At 41.5% G+C, this 25,649-nt stretch overlaps 1 protein-coding gene across 1 annotated transcript in view; it reads right to left on the reverse strand.

The window, feature by feature from the left end:
• The window catches only part of psen1 (presenilin 1), a 72,659-nt gene that overhangs the window by 38,149 nt on the left and 8,861 nt on the right, over positions 1–25,649 (reverse strand). The window contains exon 3 of the mRNA XM_060828286.1: positions 7,459–7,694. Within this exon, the coding sequence (XP_060684269.1) occupies positions 7,459–7,694 (236 nt within the window). The remainder of the gene's footprint in view (positions 1–7,458; positions 7,695–25,649) is intronic.

The following is a 25,649-nucleotide window of genomic DNA, read 5'->3' on the forward strand; positions in this document are numbered from 1 at the left end:
TTTACTCCAATTTAGAACCAACTTTTAAATCAGGTGTATCCTTTTCCACAACTATTTTAAAACTAATAGAATTTAGATCAATTGTCTCAAAGTTCTCCCCCAGTGACACATTTGCTCTGCCTTATTTCACAAGGGCAAATTTTTCTCCTTTTCGACTAGGGTCATCTACATTAAGAACAAGAAAATTTTCTTGTACACATTTAATAAATTCCTCTCCATCCAAGCCCTTAATACTATGGCAGTCTCAGTCTATGTTTGGAAGTTAAAAGCCCCTTCCAATTCTCACATATATTAGAGATCGCCCTACAAATTTGCTTCTTGATATCTTGACTATTGGGACTACACCATAGTCCCAATAAAGTGATCATCCCTTTCTTATTTCTCAGTTCCACTCACATAATTTCACTGGACGTTCTCCCATAAATATCATCTCCAAGTACAACCGTAATGCTATCCTTCATCACAAATGTCAAGCCTCCCCCTCTCTTTCCCCCTTTTGTATAGCATCTATACCACACAACATTATGCTGCCAGTCCTGCCCCTCCCTGAGCCACGTTTCTGTTATAGCTTTGATATCCCAGTCCCGTGTCCTATTCATGCTCCAAGTTCAACTGCCTTAACTGTCAGGCCTCTTGATTTGAAATAAATACAGTTTAATTTATCAGTTTCACCTCATTCTCTGCCACACTTTTGCCTGCCTTGGCTAATTAACTTGCTCCACTTATCTACCGTATCAGCCTCAGATTTCTCTCTTTGGGTACCCTTGCACCAAAACATTTATTAATTGAAAGCTTCCCGCTTAGTCTAGCAAATCTCTGCGCCAGGATATTGGTCCCCTTCCAATTCAGATGAAACCCATCCCTCTTATACAGGTCACTTCTACCCCCGAAGAGATTCCAATGGTCCAAAAGTGTGAATCCTTGACACATACACCAGCTCCTTAGCCACACATTCATTTGCACTATCCTCAGATTTCTTCTCTCACTAGCATATGGTATTGGGAGGAATCCAGATATTACTTCCAAAGAGGCCACCATAAAGTATCAATAACCAGCACAATTGATTGAAATGGGAATAGCTACAGGAGACTACTGTACTACCTGCTTAACTCTCCCAGAGGTAACCCATCTACCTGGCTGTACCTGCATTTTTTTCTACTTTCCTGAAAACCACCATCTATCACACCCCCAGTTCCTGTAAATTCCTCATTGTCTCTAAGTGCTGCACCAAACGATACAAGCGATCCAACATGCTTCGTAATCAAACACACTTCCTGCAGATGTAGCCTCCAGGAATGTTTAAATTCACTCTGATCTCCCACATGTCACAGAAAGAGCACATCACTCTTTTCTAAAAGCCATCCCTGCCCCTTTAATAATCTACAAAACCAGAAAATACCTTAAACAAACACAACACACTTGGCTGAGAAACTCAGTATCAGCACAGTCTTACTGCTCGAAACACTGCTGTGGGATAACTTAGTACGTATCTTTATATTAAAATTCAGTCAAGAGACAGACCTCAGTAAAACATACAATAAAATATACCCACACTCTACTATTATAGATTTACAAATAAAATCACATTTTAAATCTTTAAAGTTTTAAAAGCAAACACTTAGCTGATCAGGCTCTGAAATCAATTGAGAGCTTTTCCAACTGCAGTGTGCAATTCTGATATTATAGGTCTCCCAAGGTCAGCTGTGAAACTACACTTTTCAGCAATTAACCTTCAGAGACGGTTGCAATCATGGTGTCATTAGCATATGTAGGCTTATAACTCCATCAGCCAAGCTGTTCCAGAGTTTGACAAAGACTATTTAGTAAAGTTAAGTCACATGAGATTCAGAGTGAGCCTGCCAAATGGATACATAATTGGTCTGACAGCCGGAGACAGAGTAGGCAGCATGGTGGCTCAGTGGTTAGCACTGCTGCCCCACAGTGCCAGGGACCCGGGTTTAATTCCAGCCTCCGGTGAGTGCCTGTGTGGAGTTTGCACATTCTCAGTGTCTGTTTGGGCTTCCTTCGGGTGCTACGGTTTCCTCCCACAATCCAAAGATGTGCAGATCAAGTGAATTGGTCAGGCTAGCTGCCTATAGCGTTAGGTGCATTAGTCAGGGTGAAATATAGGGTTGGGAAATGGGTCTGGGTGGATTACTCTTTGGAGGCTTGGTGTGGACTTGTTTAAATACTGTAGGGAAACTAATCTAATATGGTGATGGAGGGCTACTTTTCCAACTGGAGGCTTGTGATCAGCAGTGTTCCATAGGGATTGGTTCTGGGTCCTCTTTTGTTTGAAATTTATATAAATGACTTGGATGAGAATATAGAAGACATGGTTAGTAAATTTGCAGACGACATCAAAATTAGTGCATAGTGAACAGTGAAGGAGATTTTCTAAGATTACGAAGGGTCGTGATCAAATAGGGCTGAAAAATGGCAGATGGAGTTCGATCTGGATAAATGTGAGGTATTGAATTTTGGTACACAGGGGTAGGATTTATACAATTAATGGAAGGGCCTTGGGTAGTGTTGCAGAACAGAGGGACCTATGGGTTCAGGTACATAATTCTTTAAAGTTTCTGGTGCATGTACAGGATATGTTTACCACGCTTGCTTTCATTGCTCAATCCTTTATAATATTGGAGTTGGGAAGTCATGTCGAGGTTGTACAGGACATTGGTGAGACCATGTCCAGTTCTGATTGCGCTGTTATAGGAAGGATATTATTAAGCTAGAGGGCTCAGAAGAGAATTCCCAGGATGTTGCTGGGTTTGAAGGTTTGAATTATAAAGAAAGACTGGATAACCAAGAATATTTTGCACTGGAATCGGAGAGGTTGAAATGTCACCTTATCAAGATTTACAAAATTATAAGGTGTATAGATAGGGTTAATGGTAGGTGTCTTTCCCTAGGATGGTGGATTTCAAGATGAGGGGACGTTTTTAACGCGAGAGGAGAGCAATTTAAAAAAGACACGAGAGACGAATTTTGTGTTTACGCAGAGGGTGGTTCACATGTGGAACAAACTTCCTGACGAATTAGTGGACATGGACACAGCTACGACATTTAAAAGACACTCAGTTAAGTACATGAATAGGAAAGGTTTGGACAGATATGGGCCAGGAGCAGGCAGGTGGGACTAGTTTAGTTTTGGTTTATGTTCGGCATGGACTGGTTGGACAGAAGCGTCTCTTTCCATGCTGTATGATTCTATGAGTGAATCACTGATTGATGTTCCAATAGATCCATGTAGCATTCCATTAAGTCCACTCTACCTCCACTCAGAGAGTACCCCTTACTATTCCCCACATCATCTTCAGCTCCATGCACGAATAATAATAAATAAAAGGACTAATGCCGGTAGGGAGGGAATTCCAGGATTTTGGCGCACTGACACTGAAGGAATAGTGATATATTTCCAAGGCCTAGAAAACATTGTAGATGGTGGGTGTTTCCATGCATCTGCTGCCATTGCCTTTCTAGGTAACGGAGGTCACAACTTTGGAAGATGCTGTCAGAGGAATCTTCAGGAGTTACTGCAGTGAATGTTGGTGGCGAAGGAGGTACATGTTGAAGGAAGTTGATGGGGTGGTAATCAAGCAGGCTGCTTTATCCTAAAGCTTCTTGAGTGTTGTTGGAGGTGCACCATTCCAGCCAGCTCAGCTCTTGTAGCCACACATTACATTTGTAAATCCAATATGTTGAATATCAAAAAGAGATGTTTAGGTTCTCTATCATTGGAGATGGCTATTGCCTGGTACTTACATGGTACATATGTTTCTTGCTACTTGTCAGCCCAAGGCTAGATATGATTCAGGTTTTGCTACAACTGTTTCTGAGGAGTTACAAATGATGTTAAATATTGTACAACCACTGAATATCCTCATTTTTGACCAAAGAAGGGAAGACCATTGATGTAGCAGCCAAAAATATTTAAGCTGAGGAACTCCTGTAATGGTGTCTGGGCCTGAGATTATTGTCCTCCATCATTCTCTCTGGTTCCTTGATGCTATTCTTGGTCAAGAGTAATTAGTGCCACTCACCTAGAGTTCAGTCCTTTAGTCTATGTTTGGAGTGAGGTTGTAATGAGGTCAGAAGCTACATGACAGAACCAGAAGGTGAACATAGTGAACTGGTTATTACTGCATTAAGTGCAGCTTGATAGCACATCAACAACATCATGCAGCCCTTTGGTGATCAAGACTGGGGTGGAATTAGACCATTTTGGATTTGTTCTGATTTTTCCGGACTGGTATCTACCTGGTCAAATAGATACCAATGTTGTATTGCCAGCGTTCCATGCTAAAGCAGCAGGTTTAAAGATAGTTTTATAAAACTACAAATGTGCATCTGTACTGGTATCAGCTACATCCTTTCAATCCCTGACATGGAAGTCATTTGGTCCCATAGTCTTTCATTTAACTAATTTTGGAATTTTTTGATGTGGTAACAGGGAGGATCAGTATCTGGGTAAGTCTGTTGACATGGGCTTCTGTAAAGCGAGAGATAAAGTGTTCACAAGTCTGCTGTGTGGCAAACTTGGAACTCATTGAATAAAAGACAGCAGTAACTGGATATGAAATTAGCCGAGTGTCAGGTTCGCCATCACTCTTTCAGGTTGGAAAAAGGCTCATAGCAGAATTACCCAGAGATCAGTGTTAGGTTACTGGTTCTTCTTGATCTATACTAATGCACAACAATGTTGTGTATGGAGAAAATTTCAAAATTTGTGGATGTGGAGCTTGGAAATACTGCAAAGGGAGGATAATGCTAAACTTCAGAAAGCTATGGTTCATTTTAGGGTACATTTTAGTTTGCTTGAAACTGATATAATTGATATGTTAAACAAAATAGTGTCGGGGCAGGGTGTGGTTAGCTGGGATATGGCCAAGTGTAATCAAAGAAAATAAAGAAACAAAGAACAGCAAGATAACGAGTGCACGTGACCAAAGGCTTGTCCCAGCAGAAACTGAATTGGGAGCGGTTGCACACGAAACTCCAGGAAATGCCTCTTTTTTTAAAAAAGGCATAAAAAGCCTTGGTTTGTGTAATCATTTGGGAGAATGCTTGCAGCGCTGCCTAGTGTGTAAGCACACACTCGAGATTGCTGAGCTCCCCCACCATGTGGTGAGAAGCAATCAATAAAGGATCTTTAATACTTTAATTTTTTCTTGCTCTCTCGTTTTTAGAAGGAAAGCCAAGCAAGCTTTAACGGCCAGTCAGACTGGTGGAAAAGACAGCCATATTTCGAGGGAAATTAATGCAGAGAAGTGTGAAATAATACATTTGATAGGAAGAATCGGACAGACTTCATAAAGGGTACAGTTCTAAGAGGGATGCAGAATCAAAAGAACCTGGGTGTATATGCGCACAGCTCATTTGAAGATAATAGGACAGTTTGAGCACAATTAATAAAGCATACAGGATCAGGGATTCATAAATTGGGACATGGATTTTGACAAGAGTGCAGTGCTGAAAAAGCACAGCATGTCAAGCAGCATCCGAGGAGCAGGGGAATCAACGTTTCGGGTAAAAGCCTTTCATCATTCCTGATGAAGGACTTTTGCCCGGAATGTCAATTCCCCTGCTCCTCGGATGCTGCCTGATCTGCTGTGCTTATCCAGCACCACACTCCCGATTCCGATCTCCAGCATCTGCAGTCCTCACTTTCTCCCACATGGATTATGATAAACTGATACAAAGCACCAATTTACCCTCAACTGGAATAGAACAGATTCAGGAGAATGATAAAATCTCCTCTCAAATTGCCAAAGTTTTCAAAATCATAAACAGTCTAGACACACTAGATAGAGACAAACTGTTCCCATTAGTAAAAGCATTGTAAAGCAGAGGACACGGGTTTAAGGTAATTGATAAAAGAGGTAATGGTAGCACGTGAAGAAAGGGTCTTTTAAAACCAGAAAGGGATTAGAATTTGGAACACACTGCCTGTGAATATTAGATTAGATTAGATTCCCTACAGTGTGGAAACAGGCCCTTTGGGCCAACAGCTCCACACTGACCCTCCGAAGAGTAACCCACCCAGACCCATTTCTCCTCTGACTAATGCACCTAACCTATGGGCAATTGAGCATGGCCAATTCACCTGACCTGCACATCTTTGGACTGTGGGAGGAAACTGGAGCACCCAGAGGGTGCCCACGCAGACACTGGGAGAATGTGCAAACTCCACATTGACAGTCGTCTGAGGCTGGAATCGAACCTGGGACCCTGGTGCTATGAGGCAGCTGTGCTAACCACTGAGCCACTGTGCCACCCCAAAACAGGCAACGCACACAAAAAACAGCGGTGAGATTCGAACCCACGCCTCCTTAGAGACTGGAACCTGGATCCAGCGCCTTAGAACGCTCGGCCACACCACCAGCTGATGATGAAAGGTAGATTTAGTTGTTGAATGACAGAGGGAATTGGGTCATTATTTGGAAGAAAAATATCCAGACCTTCTGGCAAAAGTAAGGGAAATGTCATTAGGCAAACTGTTATTAGGTACTGCAGCATCTATACAATGAGCAAAACAGCCTGTCATTGCGCTATAACTATTCTAAGATACATTGTGCGAGCTGGACTTACATCAATTTTATTAACTGTTGGATCAAGATTAGCTTTCTTGGAACATTCAGCGTATTCTTTCAAACTGTCATAAAGTAATCAGTCAGCACATCCACTATATCCTTAATCAATGTATTGGCCACAAAAACACAAGCTTCCAATATTGCACCTGTTCACCCACACTTTCATCAAGTAAATTATAAAAACAGCTCATTTTGACATTTCTTGTAAGTTTCTTTTCATTCTCCGATCATACAGCATCGCTTTCTCATGTTTTGCTGTTTTTTGCACTTTCCATTAACCAGGATATACCATTGCTTAGCACATTTTTCTTTGTTTCATGTCTCTTTTACATGCCTATGGTGTTTAAACTTGGGAGTAAAGCTCTGATACTTTAAGGATACAAACTGGTTGGATATCACATTTTGCTTTTACGAACATCTATTTTACCCATTAACAAATTTGCTTAGTTGACTATGGATGGTCATCATCTGGGAGATGACTGAAGTCAACTGCACCCAAATCTAGAAACTTGACAGTTCTCTCTTCCAAACATTTACTAGTAAGCTTACTATATTATAATTACCATTTGATAAATCTTCACACCCTGTTGGGCTGAGAACTGAACCTGATTCATTAAAGCAACAGGAAGTTCTAATGTGGTCTAGCCTCTGTTTGTCTGAGGACATGCTGCAGAAAACTACTCTGAGCACACAAAGATAGTCACTATCTTTCCAATTATTGGAAGCCATAGGAGATATGAAACCACATACTAAAAGTGCACTACCTTTGAAACATAGAAAATGTCTGCTCACCACAAGGAGAAGAGATGCTTTGACAAAAGCAAGAATTGCATGAAATACTTAAGAGGAAGGAAGCACTTACAATTGGCCTTCTTTCCGTGTGTAAAAGGTCACCGATTTGATCGTTGCCACCACCACCACCATGCACAAGGTGACTGGCACAAACAGCATAATGACATGCTTGGCCCCATATTTAAGGGTCAGTTCTTCATCATCACTCTCATCCTCCTCCTGAGTCTGCCTGCTGGCACTCTGAGATTGGCCATTCCTCTCTTGATAAGAGTTGTCATCACTTAGCCTCCTGCGGGCGAGATCGGACTGTGAAAAGATTTACGGGGGTTAGCATTAGACAGAAAATAAAAAGTGCAACCATGTAAAGAAATATCTCAACAAAAAAAGTAATGTGGCATTTTCTTAACTACAATGTGAAAGTTTGCAGCTTTGGGCAGGGTGGAGGAAGGGGAAGAGCCTGAGTTAGGGAGCGAAGATGGAAAAGAGGAAGAAGGGAAGAGGAAAAGCGGGGGAAGAGAAGAGGGAAAGTGGGGGAGGAAGGAGGAGGGAGGGAAAGGCAAGAGGGGAGGGAAACATAGAACATAGAACATAGAAAGATACAGCGCAGTACAGGCCCTTCGGCCCTCGATGTTGCGCCGACCGAATCCTACCTAACCTACACTAGCCCAATAACTTCCAAATGCCTATCCAATGCCCGCTTAAATGACCATAAAGAAGGAGAGTTCACCACTGCTACTGGCAGGGCATTCCATGAACTCACAACCCGCTGTGTAAAGAATCTACCCCTAACATCTGTCCTATACCTACCACCCCTTAATTTAAAGCTGTGTCCGCTAGTAACACCTGACTCCATTAGCGGTAAAAGGTTCTCCGTGTCGACCCTATCTAAACCCCTAATCATCTTATACACCTCTATCAAATCTCCCCTAAACCTTCTCTTCTCCAATGAGAACAGCCCCAAGTGCCTCAGCCTTTCCTCATAAGATTTTCCTACCATTCCAGGCAACATCCTGGTAAACCTCCTCTGCACTCGTTCCAATGCCTCCACATCCTTCCTATAGTATGGCGACCAAAACTGCACACAATACTCCAGATGAGGCCGCACCAGAGTCTTATACAACTGCAACATGACCTCAGGACTCCGGAACTCAATTCCTCTACCAATAAAGCCCAGTACACCATATGCCTTCCTCACAGCACTATTTACCTGGGTGGCAAAGAGGAGGGACAGTAAGAGGGAGGAAAAGTGGGAAAGAGGGAGGTTGGAAAAGGGGAAGGAGGGAAAGTGAATGAGTGGGAGGGAGGGCGAGAAGGTTTTACGTAATCCATATCCTCTGTATAGGAATAGTAAGTGTGCCTTGCCGTATCCAGCTTCAGGGAACAAGTCATAGATGGACAATCAGTCTATCAACCTTTTTACTAATGAAGACAATTCTCAACGGGTGGAGCAGAAAGATAACTAAACAAAACAATCACTGCACACACAGGCTTTAGAAACGAAACACTATTCAGGAATTAATTTGGAACAAAAGGATCAGATTCTGAGTGTGAGATTGAAAACTCCTTACACCTCCGACATTTGTTCTTTGCCAGGATCTGGCTCAGTAATCCAAGGTGAGATTTCTCAAGAGTACAATCAATTGCGTAATCTTACTTTTCAATGAGTCTTTGCTTTTAACTTTTTATTCTCCGACAGGGAGTTGGGTTATTCTTTATCACATTAAACTAGATTTCACACTTTAAATCCTTCTCTCAGAAACAAGGTCAGAGGAATTATAATGGAAAGAACCAGAATAGTGTTTTAATGAGTTTTGAGAAGATTAGTAAGTCAAGTTGAGGTTGTGAATGTAAGTTTACTTGCTGAGCTGGAAGGTTCATTTTCAGATGTTTCTTCACCATCCCAACCAACACCCACAAACAAAGCTCATTAGAACATTATTTCAATGAGCCACCACATACTGCAGCATAGAGGAACTATGAGGAGCGTAGGAAAATCACCTAAACAGCATATTCAAAAAGAACGGGTACCCAATGAACACAGTCCACTGAATTTTCAGCAACAAACCCAAACAAGCAGACAAAATCCACCCAGAAGCCCTAACCACTCTCCCCTAGATCAAACACATCTCGGAAATGCCTGCCAGACTACTCAGACCTCTTGGCATTACGGTAGCCCACAAACCCACCAACACACTAAAACAGCAGCTAATGTACTTGAAAGATCCAATACAGACAAGCAAAACTAATGTCATTTACAAAATATGTGCAAGAACTGTAACAAACACTACATTGGACAAATGGGCAGAAAACTAGCCACCAGGACATATGAACATCAACTAGCCACAAAGATACATGACCTAGTATCACTAGTAGCTTTACATACAGATGAGGAAGGACACAACTTTGATTGGGACAACACATCCATCCTAGGACAAGCCAAACAGAGACACACACAAGAATTCTTAGAAGCATGGCATTCCAACCGGAACTCCATCAACAAACATCGATTTGGACCCCGTTTACCACCCTCTGAGGAAAAGTACCAGAAATGACATCACCGACACTGGAAATTAAATCACCAACCCAAAGAAACCTAAACACATAATAACAAAGCAGGACATAACACCAGTACTTCACCGGAGGCTCATTGAAGATGTAACCTAGTATGGTGATAAAACATCTGAAAACAAACCTTCAAGCTCAGTGAGCAAACCTACATCCATAATGTTTTAATCTATAAGTCTTATCCTTAAGAGAATGTGCAATGGGTTCCCAATTTAATGTCACAATTCAATTGCCCAGTGGAAGCTGCTGAGTAACGCTGTTCTCACCATGACATTGGGTATCTAATTTTCACCAAACCTTTACCTTGGCAATCAAGAAAAAATCATTTTAAATCAGGCCCGAATGAGGGGACATAATCTATCAACTTTGTAACAACTCTCACCCTCTGTAAGTAACTGGACTGTTCCATTATTAGTGAAAATAGCAAATGCCAAAAAAGTGAAATTTCCAGCAAAAAAAGGTTGCATCTGTTTATGAGAAACAGTTACAGTAAAAACAATTGAGAAGATTCAACATCCCTGAGTATCCTGTTTTCTCTCTTTCCTGCCGTGTAACACCCACGTATTCACTTTTCGGACAAGTGAAGTTTTATTGCAATATTTATCTCCTCTGCCATTTAAAAGTGTGCAGCTGGATATGGCAATAATAAAAGCTTTTAAAGTTCCAAAGTCTAATCAGGATTGAAATTGAATTTGTCCTTGAATGAGATTACTGATCAGTGACATTTCAGTCCCATTAAAGAGCAATGTTATACAAACTTGTAACCTACGAGAAAGTGAGGACTGCAGATGCTGGAGATCAGAGCTGAAAATGTGTTGCTGGAAAAGTGCAGCAGGTCAGGCAGCATCCAAGGAGCAGGAGAGTCGACGTTTCGGGCATGAGCCCTTCTTCAGGAATCCTGCTGCGCTTTTCCAGCAACACATTTTCAAACTTGTAACCTAGTTAACTTATAAGCTATACCTATATGCATATAGCTTCAGGCATCTGAAGTCAGGGATGTTGCCCGAATGGTCAGTTCCTGCTGAAATCCGGTTTAGAATGTGTATTAAAGCTGGGAACTGTTGGTCTGTGTTGTTTACTAATGTACTTAACCATTAAAACACCAAGAGATTTTCATTTAAGATATCTGTAAGGATTATATCTCTGCTTTGTACAACCTTGATTTGAGACAGTTAGTGGGGTGGCCGGACAGCTCTTCAGAATGATTAAATAAGATTTCACAGAGTGGTTTGGAGAAATCAGAATCAGGAAAAGCATTCAGCCGTTCAGGACTGAAATCAGGGATCCACCCAGAAGGCAGTGCAAATGTGGAACTTTCCAAATCTAAAATGTGTGGACGCTTGACAACTGAATCATACAAGACTTGGAGGTCATGGAATCACAGAATCCCTACAAGCCATTTAGCCCAACAAGTCCACAATGACCCGCTGAAAAATAACCCATCCAGACCCATTCCCCTACCCTATTACTTTACACTTCCAGTGAATAATGCACCTAACCCACATATCCTTGAACACTATGCACAATTTAGCATGGCTAATTCACCTAACCTGCACATCTCTGGGCTGTGGGAGGAAACCGGAGCACCTGGAGGAAACCCACACAGACACGAGGAGAATGTGCAAACTTCACACAGATAGTTGCCCGAGGCTAGAGTCGAACCCGGGTCCCTGGCACTGTGAGGCAGCAGTGCTAACCACTGAGTCATTGTGCTGCCTTTGACCCGTGGGGTCAGGGGAAGATAAATAAAAAAAGTGTCAATATACAAATCAAATAAAGGGTGCTGCCCCTTTCCAAAGTCTTGAGAGTAGGGATGGACGAATAGAACGAACAGAAAAACAAACAACATCACATACTTCGAAGAGTTGCTCAAAAAGTTTAATCGTTTGCAAATATTTTCACCACCAATACAAGTCCATAAATCAACCCAGACTGTGGCAGACCTTTTTAGGTGCTCTCACTTTCAGCTGTATTTCCTACAAAAAATAAAAATTATCCTCACTACTAACAGCCACACGAATAACTGACATTAGGTTGTTCAGCTCCTGCTCAACTTTAAAATTATAACGTCACTTTGGAAATTTCTCTTTGTGAATAAACAGACTTCTCCTGTTTGTTGAGGTTCCAGGAGGTACGTGTCTTGTTTGCGTGAAGCAACAAAGCTGAATAGCCAGTACATCAGGCACAGGGGCCAATACAACCCATACTGCCACCTGGTCTCAGCTAGGAGCAGATTCCTACCTGCACAGCTCTGACAGTCTCGATGGACATGGCCTCTTTGAACATCAGCAAGGGAACACACTCATTTTCATCACTGTCCATGAACATACTGTCCATTTCCGAACAGTCCTGCCAGGGTCTATAGCAAGGCAGGTCTTGTTAGAGAACAGGACAGCTGTTTGCCACTGAACTTTGCACAGGAGAAACCAACAATTAGGCAGTAAAACTTGCTTTTATTAAGTCAACATCATGTCCAGATCAAAGGATAAGACTGCAATTGAAATTAAGGACAATGCTGTAATTTGCTCATTATGTAAATCTAACACTTCTTACATCAACATGCATTTATACAGCATATTTATATGTTATATTGGTTAATAAACAACCTCTAGATTTTCACATTAGATAAAACTTGATGTTGAGTCATAGGGACAAAATGAGGAATAGACCACTCACCCCATCAAATCTGCTGTCATTAACAATCATGTCTGATCACCTACCTCACCATCACTTGCCTGCACTATTTCCATTTCCCTGCATGCCATCTGTCTGGAACCTGATCAATGATCGAGTTTCCATAGACCTCTGGGGTAGAGAGTTCTACATGAGAATATGTATAGGGTATAAGCAGGCAGGGAAAGAGTTAAGTTTTGTGAAACAAGGGGTTCAGCTGAGCATGACTCCGAACAGATAAGAACTTCAAGTTAACAGTGGGGTGTTAGAAGCAAGGGTAGTGGGCTAACAAGGTGAAAAAGCAGTCATTATGCAGAGCCATTTAACAATATTGGAAGCATTCAGTATGTAAGGTCAGTTTAACAAGGTGAAAAGTATTCATTATGTGAAGCCAGTTAAGGTTAAGAACATTTATTGTGTAACTGCAGTTGGCTTAATCTTGACCGTTGATACTCACCGATTGTAACGGTCACCCAATCAATATGTATGTTGCATTATCTAGATGCTCCTCCTTGTAAAATTAAGCATGTGTAAAGGGTGTAAAACAGGCAGGGAAAGAGTTTTGTGAAACAAGGGGTTCAGCTGAGCATGACTTGGATCAGGTAAGAACTTACAGTTAACAATGGGGTGCTGGAGGCAAGGGTAATGGGTTAACAAGGTTAAGGGGAGGGGAGGGGACGACGTACAGAATCACCAGTACACTAGGACAGGTGATGAAAAGCTTTAAAGAATGTTAGAAGAGGACAGAGACAGGGAGAAGGCTAGAAGAGTTCTCAATCTCTACAGATGAAGGAATCACTACTGAGGTCAAGTTGGGGATTTGCAAGAGGTCAGAATTGAAGAGGTGCAAGGAATTCAGAGCATTGAAAGATTGGAGGTAATGAGAGATGGAGAGAAAATGGATACAAGAATGGAAGTATTGAATTGTAGGTGCTGCATGCCCTCATCACTGATGGGTGTGTGGGGCTTGGTATTTCATCATAGAGGTTTTATTAATTTACAAACATTAAAATTTAAGTTTAATTAAATACTTAATGATAATTTGCCAAACAGGTCAAGACTATCAACTGGTAAACCTGGCCCCAACTCTCCAAAGTAGCAGAGTCAAAGGCCAAGGTATCAATTCAATTCTGCAGCAACAAATAGATCATTGATGAACTGAATCACCCCAACTCAACCACTATCAGAACTCTTCTTGGACCAATTAGTATACATAGCTCAAACTCAACCATACAAAGCGGTGAAAAGTGAGGTAAACTCTCAGTCAGTGCACAGTTGGCACTCAGATTGGAATTAGAGCATAAAGTGGGCCTCAGTCCTGATCGTCAAACAGTGGAAATCATTCAGAATCCAGATAGAAGAAAACTAGTAATTTAGGCAATATAACGAAGAGAATCAAAATTATCCACCTCCCAAAATATTAACATGCATATACATCACAGCCCAGATTAGCATTTACGCTAAGGAATATGAACAATATAAGCAAAGATGGCAATTTCACATCTGATTGTAGCTATACCTACTTGGCTTCACTGACCAGGTGTGGAGACCAGAACAAGGCCAGCCCCCACTCAGAATAATTATGGATATGATACACTTGACTTTAGGAATCACAAACTATGAATCATAAGCTATTTAGGAATCATAGCTATGAGCTTCTGATTTAAAGGTGAATTATATTGCAACACTTGGTAGCATCGCGTTAAAGAGAAGAGTACAAGTTCCAAGCTGATAAGTAATTTAACCTTGTTTATTATGGGTTTTCGCAGATGACCTAGGAGACAGTCTGCAACAAATATTGTGCCTAAATTACGACCAGAAACTCAAGAAAGCTGCAACTGAGCTTAAAAATAAAACAAAAGAGGGCAATCACTTTTCTGGCATTACAATACAGTCAGAGGGAGATACATAAGCAGGTTAGTATACAAATTCAGAGCTGTGTTAGGAATACGATTATAGTAGTAGGAGATTTCAAATTTGCTAACATTATCGTTGTTTGAATGGGTTAGATAGGGTGGAATTTTTAATGTACATTCAGTAGCGCTTTTAGTGTCCGTTCATAGATAGCCCTACTAGAGATGAGGCAGTGTTAGACTTAAGTCCTCGGGAATGAAGTCGGTCAAATGGCTGAAATGGCAGTGGGCGAACATTTTAGTGATAGTAGCCCTTTAAAGTCGTTATGGAAAGGAATAACGATAGTGGATTTTAGGAGGTCCATTAAGGAAAGAATTTACACAATGAATGGTAGGTCCCGAGGGAGTACTGGAGAACAAAGGGACATTAGTGTCCAAATCCATAGATCCCTGAAGGATCCACACAGGTAGACAGGATGGTGAAGAAAGCATATGGGTGCTTGCCTTCATTAGCTAGGGTGAAGAATACAAGAGCAAGGAAGTCTTGCTGCAGTTCTGATCAGAAGGACACAATTGCACTGGCGAGGGTGCAGAGACGATACAGCAGGATGTTACTCAGGATGAAAAGTCTGAGTTATGCAGAGAGATTGGATAGGCTGTGTTTGTTTTCCCTGGAGTAGAGAAGACTGAGGGGGGATCTAAGTTACGTATACAAAATTATGAGGTGCATCGATAAAGTAGATTGTGAGAATCTCTTTCCTACGGCAGACATGTCTAAGACCACAGGGCGCAAGTTTAAGGTGAGGATGAAGTAGTTTAGAGATCTGAGGGAAAGATTTTTTCACACAGGGGGAGGTAAAAATATGGAAGGCATGCTTGAGGGAGATGATTGCAGGTACTCTCGCAACATTTAAGAAGCATCTGGATGAGTACTTAAAATGCCAGGGCACAGCAAGCTATAGACCAACTGTACATAAACAGGATTGGTGTAGTTTAGGGTTTGTTGGTTAGTACAAACACGGCAACCAAAGGGCCCATTTCTATGCTGTACAGCTTGATCACTAGAATGCAGATTCACAGTTGGACTTTGCATCCTTATGCGAGATAGAATTGGAGGAAAAGTTGAGACAGGAGGAAAACTTAAAATAAAGGGACAAATTGTTCCATCTCCTTACTCTCAAACGCTATTCAGAGACACTCATTCCTTCGAGTGCAAGCAGCAAGACAAATATATTGACAAGTCATACCAGGCTCACTGACATCTGAAGCCATTGCAAGCAAGACTCTGCACCTTAATGGGAATGGGTGGCAGAAAATAGGGTCAAGGTCAGATTGACAGATAACCAAGTCAAACAATACAGATTGGAAATATAAAAGCAGCTAGAAGGGTGGGTGGTAAAGTCACTGTGTTTTGAATAAAACCCTTCGTTCTCAAACTCCAGTCACGTGGAATGCTATTGAGTCCCAACTAAACTACCTGCTAGAACTGACATGAACATCCTGAAGTCAATCTCAGACACAATACATTTGCACAAACATGTGGAAAATATTTTCAATGCATTTGGTATAACACATTTTTAGTCCACGAAAAGAATTCCAGTTACTTGTATGAAGGAGCACAATGTAAATAGTTACACTCAGATTCCAGATGCGTAAATACATGAGTATGCTGAAGGAAAGCCTCATGAATGTGCTGACACCCAGAATATAATATCTTAGTTCATTATTGGGCCATTTCCTTTATGGTACAGGGGTATGTGTATGTTGAAGAGACATACTGACAAAGCTTTTCATCTTGCACTTATCAAGGCAAGCACAAAGTTAATCAATGTCAAAGGGAACATTAATTTGTACTGCATGAGAAACAGGACATTGATTTATTGGTTAGTGGACAATGACTGGTCGAAGTTTTGCCATGAAGAAACAAGAGAGAATCTAATCATTGCTCAATGATGGAACCCTGACTAAATCTGCCACTAACAACATTCTGGGGTTATTAACCAGAAACCAAACTGGACCAGCTACACAGTCAAAAAATAACAGGGTAATGTTAGTAGGGGAGGAAGTTTAAAGGGGCATTAGGAGAGGAAAAAAGGAGTATGAAAGGACACTGGCAAATAAAATAAAGGAAAATCCTAAGTTGTTTTACAAGCATTAAGGTTAAAATGATAACAAGGGAAAGCATAGGGCCCATTAAGGATCACAGTCTAAACTAATCCTTCCCCAATATTAAAAGGAGTGGTCATGGTGTAAAAGTTTGGTGGGAGTGGAATTCTTAAAATGCATCCAGAACAGCTTTTAAGGCCAGTACACAGAAAGTCCTGCAAGACAGGGAGTGATCCTGGACATAATTTTGGGTAATGAAACTGGGCAAATGGTTGGAGCATCAGTGAAAAAGCATTTTGCAAACAGTGATCATAACTCTATTAGATTCAGGACTGCAACAGAAAAGGACAGGGCTGAGCTTGACATCAAAATTCTCAAGTGGGTGGCACGGTGGTTAGCACTGCTGCCTCACAGCACCAGAGAACCGGATTCAATTCCCGCCTCAGGCAACTGACTGTGTGGAGTTTGCACATTCTCCCCGCGTCTGCATGGGTTTCCTCCGGGTGCTCCAGTTTCCTCTCACAGTCCAAAGATGTGCAGGTTAGGTGAATTGGCCATGCTAAATTGCCTGTAGTGTTAGGTGAAGGGGTAAATGTAAGGGAATGGGTCTGGGTGGGTTGCGCTTCGGCAGCTCAGTGTGGACTTGTTGGGTCGAAGGGCCTGTTTCCATACTGTAAGTAATCGAACTGAGGAAAGCTGATTTTAATAAAATCAGATGTGATTTGGCCAGAGTGGACTAGCAGCAGATAGTTTTGAATAAATCTGTCTCAGAACTAGGGGATGCATTCAAAAACAAAGTGTGGAGAAACAGCACCAATATGTTCCAAAAAACATAAAGGGTGGGACCATAACATTTTCTGAATCCTGGATAGCAAAGGATATACAGTATTAGATTCAGAAAAAAAGTGAGGCTTGTCACAGATCAGAGGGCTCAAATCAGCAGAAGCCCATCAAGAATTTGGATGTGCAAGAGGAATTTTAAAGGGGGGCTTAGGAAAGCGAAAGGATACTGGCAAGTAAAACAAAGGAAAATCCTAAGTTGTTTTATAAGCATAAACGTTAAAAATGATAACAAGGGACAGCATAGGGCCCATTCAGGATCACAGTCTAAATGAATACTTTGGATCGATGTTCATGAGTGAGAAGGAAGAAATAGTAGGGGAGATGGCAAAAGGTTTCAATCATTCCCTGGCCACGACTGGAGGACAGCCAATGTTGTACAGTTATTCAAGGGACAAACCAGCAAAACTACAGGCCAGTCAGTCTAACCACGGTGGTGGGAAACTGTTGGAAGCAATTCTGAGGGAGAATTAATCTACTTTAGAGAGGCAGGGATTAATGCCTGAAGAAGGGCTTATGCCTGAAATGCCGAATCTCCTGTTCCTTGAATGCTGCCTGACCAGCTGCGCTTTTCCAGCAACACATTTTCAGCATTAATCAAGAACAGTCAACATGGTTTTGTCAAGGAGAGGTGTTTGAACTTATCAACAAGGTGACGAGTTGCATAGATAAGGATTATGTTTTTGGCATTGTCTACTTGGATTTCAAAAGGTTCTGCATGGGAGACATGGCCCAAGGAATCCAAGGATATTTCGTGATTTGCATCCTCAATTGACTGGCAGAAATTGGAGGGTGATGGTAAAGGAGCATTTTTCCAACAGGAAGTCTGTGTCCAGTAGGGTTCCACAGGGGTCAGCGTTGTGGTTTATAGAAACAATTTAGACTTGAATATAGGAGACTTGATCAGTAAGTTTGTCAACAATAGAAAATTTGTTGGGATGGGTAAACAGAGGGGAGACCCTTACAAGTGGATGTAGATGGGCTGGTCAGATGGTCTGATTAGTAGCAAGTCAGATAAATGTGAGTTGTTGCACTTGAGTAGAACAAATAAGGTAAGGGAATACATGATAGACAGTAGGACCTGGGAAGCACAGAGGATCAGACAGACCTTAGTGTGCATCCAGTCCATATCCTTAAGATATCAAGGCAGGTGGATGAAGTGGTTAAGGAAGTATATGGGGATACTTACCTTTATTAGCCAAGGCATAGGGTTTAAGCACAGGGAGTTTATGCTGAAACTGTATAAAACTTTGGCTAGGCCTCAGCTGGAGTACTGTGTGCGGTTCTCGAATCCACATTATAGAAGGGATGAGATAGCACTAGGGAGGGTGCAGAGGAGATTTACCAGGATTTGCCTGGGCTAGAGAGTTTCAGTTATGAAGGAAGATTGGACAGACTAGGATTGTTTTCCTTGGAGCAGATGAGATTGAGGGGGAACATGCTTGAAAGATATCAAAGTATGCTGGACATAGATAGAGACAGGGAGAATATTTCCCCTTGATGAGGAATCAATGACCAGAGGCACAGATTTAAAATAAAGGTAAGCAGGTTTACTAGATGTGAGGAAAAACTTGTTCACCCTGAGGATGGTGGGAATCTGGAAGAGTGGTGGAGGTAGAAACCCTCAGAACATTTGAGAAGTATTTAGATATGACTCTATGACACACTTGTAATGCCAAGGCATCTAAGACTATTGACCAATTGCAGGAAAAGGGATCGGAATATCTAAGTGGTTATTTTTGACTCGGCCTTTTTCCATGCTGCATATCCCTATGACTCTACAACATAAACAGTGGTTACAAAAGCAAGTCGGAAGCTAAGAATCCTGCAGCAAATATTTCATCTCCTGACTCTCCAAAGTCTGTCCGCAATTTGTTACAAAAACAAAAATTGCTGGCAAAACTCAGCAGATCTGGCAGCTATCTGGGGAAAGAAAGCAAAGTTGTTTCGAGTCCAGTGAAACATTAACCGTCTTCCCGGCCTGTTGCGTTTTGCCAGCAATTTATTTTGGTTCCAGATCTCCAGCATCCATAGTTCTTTGTTTTATTTAAGTACCTATCCACTATTTACAAGATCCAAGAGAGATATGCAATGAAATGCTCCCCATTTACATAGGTGATTGCAGCTCCAACTCATGAAGCTCGCCATCATCCAGGACAAAGGATCCCATCTAGATTATCACCCTATCCACTTCCTTCGACATCCACTAATGTGCTGTAGCAGCAGTGTGTCCCAATTGCAAAGATGCATAGCAGCAAATCATCTACCCTCTTTCAGCAGTAGCTTCCAAACACTATCCTCTACCATCCAAAATGACAAGGACAGCAGATACATTGGAACACCACTACCTTCGAGCCTCTTGCCATTCTGACTTGGAAATATATCACTATTCCTATCGCTGGGTCAAAAACCTGGAACTCTCTAACAGCACTGCATATTTAGCTACACCAAATCACAGCGGCAGTTAAAGAAGGAAGCTCACTACTGCCTTCTCCAGCACAATTAAGAATGGGCGATAAAAGCTGCCCACATCCCATAAATAAATTTTTAAAAATTAATCCAACAAGTTTCTGTTCAGGTTAAACTAGCGTGGTGGCAGCAGGGTATGAAGTATTCAGGCTGCTAGGTTACTGCTCAACACCAGGCCTGGTGTATCCTACTTTCTTTTTCTCTCTATTATTACAGTGTTAAGGAAGGACTGTTGTTCTGAACTTCCTTTTTTTGTTATCTTTCTAAAGTATTACTATGATTTCATACTTTTGAAGGTCTGTAATGCTGAACTTTTTTATTTCTTTATTTTTGTAATTTGTTTCTCCTAAGAATTTGTACTTAAGAATATGTAGCTATATGTACCCTTGTACCTAGGATGGCGCCGTAAGTGATCACTTGTAAAGTTTTCACTGTACTTGTGAGCACATGACAATAAAGCTAAGTCAATTCAAAAGTCAACTTTTAGGGTGAAAGTATTATCACGGGCACGCCTACCTGCAGTAGACAGGTCCCCGCCTACAGGTAGATGTAGCTTCTAGCAAGCAAAAAGTATGCCTGAGTGACAAACCACTTGCCAACAAATCAATACCCTTTTGCTTTCATGAATATAAACTGTTGCTCCCGTTGGCTTTTTGTATTCTTGTGATCCTGTCTTGATGGTTGTAAGTTGAAATGCCTTCACAGTGTGTCCTTGCTCAGCAAGACATTATGGAAATGTTTACATTTGAGGTGACAAGCCTATACTTGAAGGAGTCTAGCAGGCAGCTTTCCAAAATTCAATGTGTTACATGTGCAAAAAAAAATCACAGAAAAGATTCATCCAGGTTTGCCTTTGCTGGCCCTCTGTAGGAGCATCTAGAGTCACTTCCCCACTTTGTTCTGATAGCCCTGCAAAGCCTTCTTTATAAGACTATCATCTAACTTCTAAAGCCTTGATTGAAAGTACCTCCACCACACTTTGGCAGTGCATTCTAGGTCAAAATCACCTGCTGTGTAAAGCAGTTTTTCCTCAAGTCTCCACTGCGTCTTTGTAAATTAGTTTAAATTTGTGCCTTCGGATTCCTGGCCCTTTCACCAATGTGAACAAGTGTCCCCCTACCTCTGTCTAGGCTCTTTGCAATTTTTGAATGCCTTCATCAAGTCTCGTCTCAATCTTCTCTTCTCCAAGGAAAACATTTATAACATTTGCAACCTAACATCATTACTAAAGTTCTGCATTCTCAGAACTATTCTTGTGGGTTTTTTTCTCCACCCTCTCTAATGCCTTCACATCCTTCCTAAAGTGGAACTAGAAATGAATGCGAGACTCAGAGGCCAAATCAGTGTAATATATAGGGGAGGCAATTGCCCAGTTGTATTATCGCTGGTCTATTAATCTAGAGATCCAGATAATGTTCTGGGGATTAGGTTCAATTGCCGCAGGAGATGAAAATAAAAGTGTAAAATTAAGAATCCAATGATGACCATCCATGACCATAAAATCCATTGCCGATTGTCAGAAAAACCCACCTGGTTCCCTCATGTCCTTTTGAAAAGGAAACTACTGTCCTCACCTGGTTTGGCTGACATGTGGTTGATGCTTAACTTCCCTCTTGACAATTAGGAAAGAGTAATAAATGCTGAACAAGCCAGTGATGCCCTTGTCCCGCAGATAATAAAATAAACAAAATATTATATGTCCCTATTAATAGAGCCTAGGATGCTGTATGCTTCAATCACCCCAACAACTTGCCCTTCTACCTTTCATGATTTGAAAATAAACTCAGGTCCCTCTCCTCCTGCACACACTTTAGAATGGTGCCCTTCAATCTGTATTGTCTTTCCATCTTGTTTGTGCCAAAATGATTGATTTCACATTTCTTTGCATTAAATTTCATCCGCCATTTGTCCATCCATTCCATTAACCTATGTCCTCTCCAGCACTATACTAATCTCAACTCTCAATACTTTCAAGTTTTCCATCATTCACAAACAGTGAAATTGTGCAAAGGTTGAGATCACAAACTAACCTGGCAGGGATGCGGGAAACCAGCGAGGGGAATGCCAAGGTACACAGAATATTGCGTGATAGACAGCATTGGGATAGAGAATAGCAGGGTAATAGTTGGAGGTTACAATATAGGAGGGTACAATAATGTCTAAATCAGGGTTACTGTACATATGAATGAATGCACTGTGGTAGATAACAATTACAGTTACAGGTTACTGTTAGGCTCAAACAGAGACAAGAATGGGTGCAAAACGTTCCTGGGCAGCATTCCTCTTAGCTGTATGGCTGGAAAGTCTGGTGCATGGTAATTACACCTACTTGTCCATTCAATAAAATCATGGCTGATCAGATTGTATTGTGAGTTCTACATTCGCGTCAACACCCTCTAACCCTTGAATTTCTGCCTAACAAGAATCTACGCACCTTAGTCTTAAAAATATTCAATGATATTCCACGGGCTTTTTCAGCAGAGAGTTAAAATATCATACTACACTTTGAAAAAAAAGCTCCTCATACCTGTCCTGAAAGGGCAATCTCTAATTTTAATACAATGCTCCCTAGTTCTGAACTGACCCACAAGTGAACATCTTCAACATGTCCAGCTTATTCGACTGTTCAAGATCTTAATACACTTCATTCAAATCATCCTCACTTGTCCAACTCCAGTGAAAACAAATCCAGTCTGTCCAACCTTGCCTCAAAAACCAACCCACTCATTCCAGGTGCCAATCTAGCAAACCTCTTCTGAACCACCTCCAATATATTTACATCCTTCCTTAACTAAGGAGATCAACACTGGACATGGTATTCTTGATGCTATTTTCTGGGTCTGCAGATTGTGAAGGAACGAAGATGGCCTTTCATAGAGTGACATGCACTTCCTGTCAGATGTAGGAGCTTAAGGAGAGTTTTCATGTTACTGATTATGTCTGCAGGAAGTGCCTTTGGTTGCGAATGCTATCAAATCGCATGGATCGTTGGAGGGGCAGTAAGAGATAATGAGGAATTTACAAGAGCTAAGGGGTGTGATGGATAGCAGTTATAGGAAGGGAGAAAAGTTGCAGATACAGTCAGGTAAATGTTCTAACTCCAGGAAAGGTAGGAGGCAGTGCAGGAGTCTTCTGTGGACATCCCCATTTCAACCAAGTATGCAGTTTTGGAAAATGTACAGGGGTGATGGACTGTCAGGGGAATGTAGCATGAACAGCCAATTTCTGGTATTGAGACTGGCTCTAATGTAATAAGGGGTATGTCGGGTTCCAAGCCATCGATTGTGATGGGGCACTCTCTAGTCAGAGGCACACAGATGTTTCACAGCAATGAAAAACCAGCATGGTATGTTGCTTCCCTGGTGCCAGGATCAAGGCTATCTCATAGAGGGTGCAGAACGTTCTCAAGGGGGAGAGGGACCAGCAGGAGGTCATTGTATACATTGGAACTAACAACATAGGAAGGGAAAAGGATGAGATTCTGAAGGGAGAATATAGAAAGTTAGGCAGGAATTTAAAAAGGAGGTCCTCGAGGATAGTAATATCTGGATTACTCCTGGTGCTCGGAGTTAATGAAGGTAGGAATAGGACGATACAGCAGATGAATGCATGGGTGAGAAGCTGGTGCAGGGGAGAAGGATTCACATTTTTGGATCACTGGAATCTCTTCTGGGGTTGAGGTGACCTGTACAGGAAGGACGAATTGCACCTGAATTGGAAAGGAGAGAGGGAGTTTTGCTAGAGCTGTTCAGGAGAATTTAAACTAGTACGGTAATGGTTGGGACCCAGGGAAATAGTGAGGAAAGAGATCAAAACTGGTACGGATCAGTAAAGGAGCGAGTCAAACAATCAAGGCAGGCAGGAACAAGGCAGAGAACAACATAGGACTGATTAATTAAACTGCACTTACTTCAATGCAAGAGGCCTTACAGGGAAGGCAGATGAACTCAGGGTATGGTCAGGAACATGGGACTGGGATATCATAGCAATTATAGAAATGTAGCTCAGGGATGGACAGAACTGGCAGTTTAATGTTCCAGGATATAAGTATTATAGGAAGGATAAAAAGGGGGTCAAGAGAGGAGGGGGAGTGGCGTTTTTGATAAGGGATAACATTACAGCTGTACTGAGGGAGGATAGTGCTGGGAATACATCCAGGGAAGTTATTTGGGTGGAACTGAGCAATAAGAAAGGGATGATCACCTTATTGGAATTGTATTATAGTCTGCCTAATAGTCAGCAGGTAATTGAGAAACAAATTTGTAAGGAGACTTCAGTTATCTGTAAGAATAATAGGGTGGTTAAGGTTGGGGGATTTTAACTTTCCAAACATAGACTGGGACTGCCATAGTGTTAAGGGTTTAGATGGAGACAAATTTGTTAAGTGTGTATAAGAAAATTTTCCGAATCAGTACATGGATGTACCTTCAAGAAAAGATGCAAAATTTGACCTACACTTGAGAAATAAGGCAGGGCAGGTGACTAAGGTGTCAGTGGGGGAGCATCTTTGGGGCTAGCGACCATAATTCTATTAGTTTTAAAATAGTGATGGAAAAGGATAAACTGGATCTGAAAGTTGAAGTTCTAAATTGGAGGAAGGCTAATTTTGACGGCATTAGGCAAGAACTTTCAAAAGATGATTGGGGGCAGATTTTTGCAGGTAAAGAGATGGCTGGAAAATGGAAGCCTTTAGAAATGAGATAACGAGAGTCCAGAGACAGTATATTCCTGTTGGGGTGAAAGGAAAGGCTGGTAGGTATAGGGAATGCTGGATGACTAGAGAAATTGAAGGTTTGGTTAAGAAAGAGTAAACGTGTTTGGTATAGACAGGATAGATTGAGTGAATCCTTAGAAGAGTATAAAGGCAGTACGAGTATACTTAAGAGGGAAATCAGGAGGGCAAAAAGGGGACATGAGATAGCTTTGGCAAATAGGGTTAAGGAGAATCCAACAGGTTTTTATAAATACATTAAGGACAAAAGGGTAACTAAGGAGAGAATAAGGCCACTCAAAGACCAGCAAGGCAGCCTATGTGTAGAGTAGCAGGAGTTGGGGGAGATACTAAACGAGTATTTTGCCTCAGTATTTACTGTAGAGAAAGACGTGGAAGATATAGAATGTGGGTAGATAGATGGTAACATCTTGAAAAATGTCTAAATTACTGAGGAGGAAGTGCTGGATGCCTTGAAAAGCATAAAAGGTATACCCGAGAACTCTGCGGGAAGCTTGGGAAGTGATTGCTGACCCCCTTGCATGTATTATATTTGTATCATCAGAAGTCACAAGTGAGGTACCAGAGGACTGGAGGTTGGCTAACAGTGGTGCCACTATTTAAGAAAGGTGGTAAGAACAAGCCAGGGAACTAATGACTGGTGAGCCTGATGTCAGTGTTGGGCAGATTGTGAGAGGGAATCCTGAGGGAAAAGATTTGCATGTATTTAGAAAGGCAAGAACTGATTAGGGAGAGTCAACATGGCTTTGTGCATGGGAAATCATGTCTCATAAACTTGATTGAGTTTTTGAAGAAGTAACAAAGAGGATTGATAAGGGTAGAGCAGTAAATGTAATCTATATGGACTTCAGTAAGGCGTTCAACAAGGTTCCCCATGGGAGACTGATTAGCAAGGTTAGATCTCATAGAATACAGGGAGAACTAGCCATCTGAATACAGAACTGGTTCAAAGGCAGAAAACAGAGGGTGATGATGGAGGGTTGTTTTTCAGACTTGGAGGCCTGTGACCAGTGGAGAGCCACA

This window comes from Hemiscyllium ocellatum, chromosome 8 (genome assembly GCF_020745735.1).
Source record: "Hemiscyllium ocellatum isolate sHemOce1 chromosome 8, sHemOce1.pat.X.cur, whole genome shotgun sequence".
Taxonomy (NCBI): Eukaryota; Metazoa; Chordata; class Chondrichthyes; order Orectolobiformes; family Hemiscylliidae; genus Hemiscyllium; species Hemiscyllium ocellatum.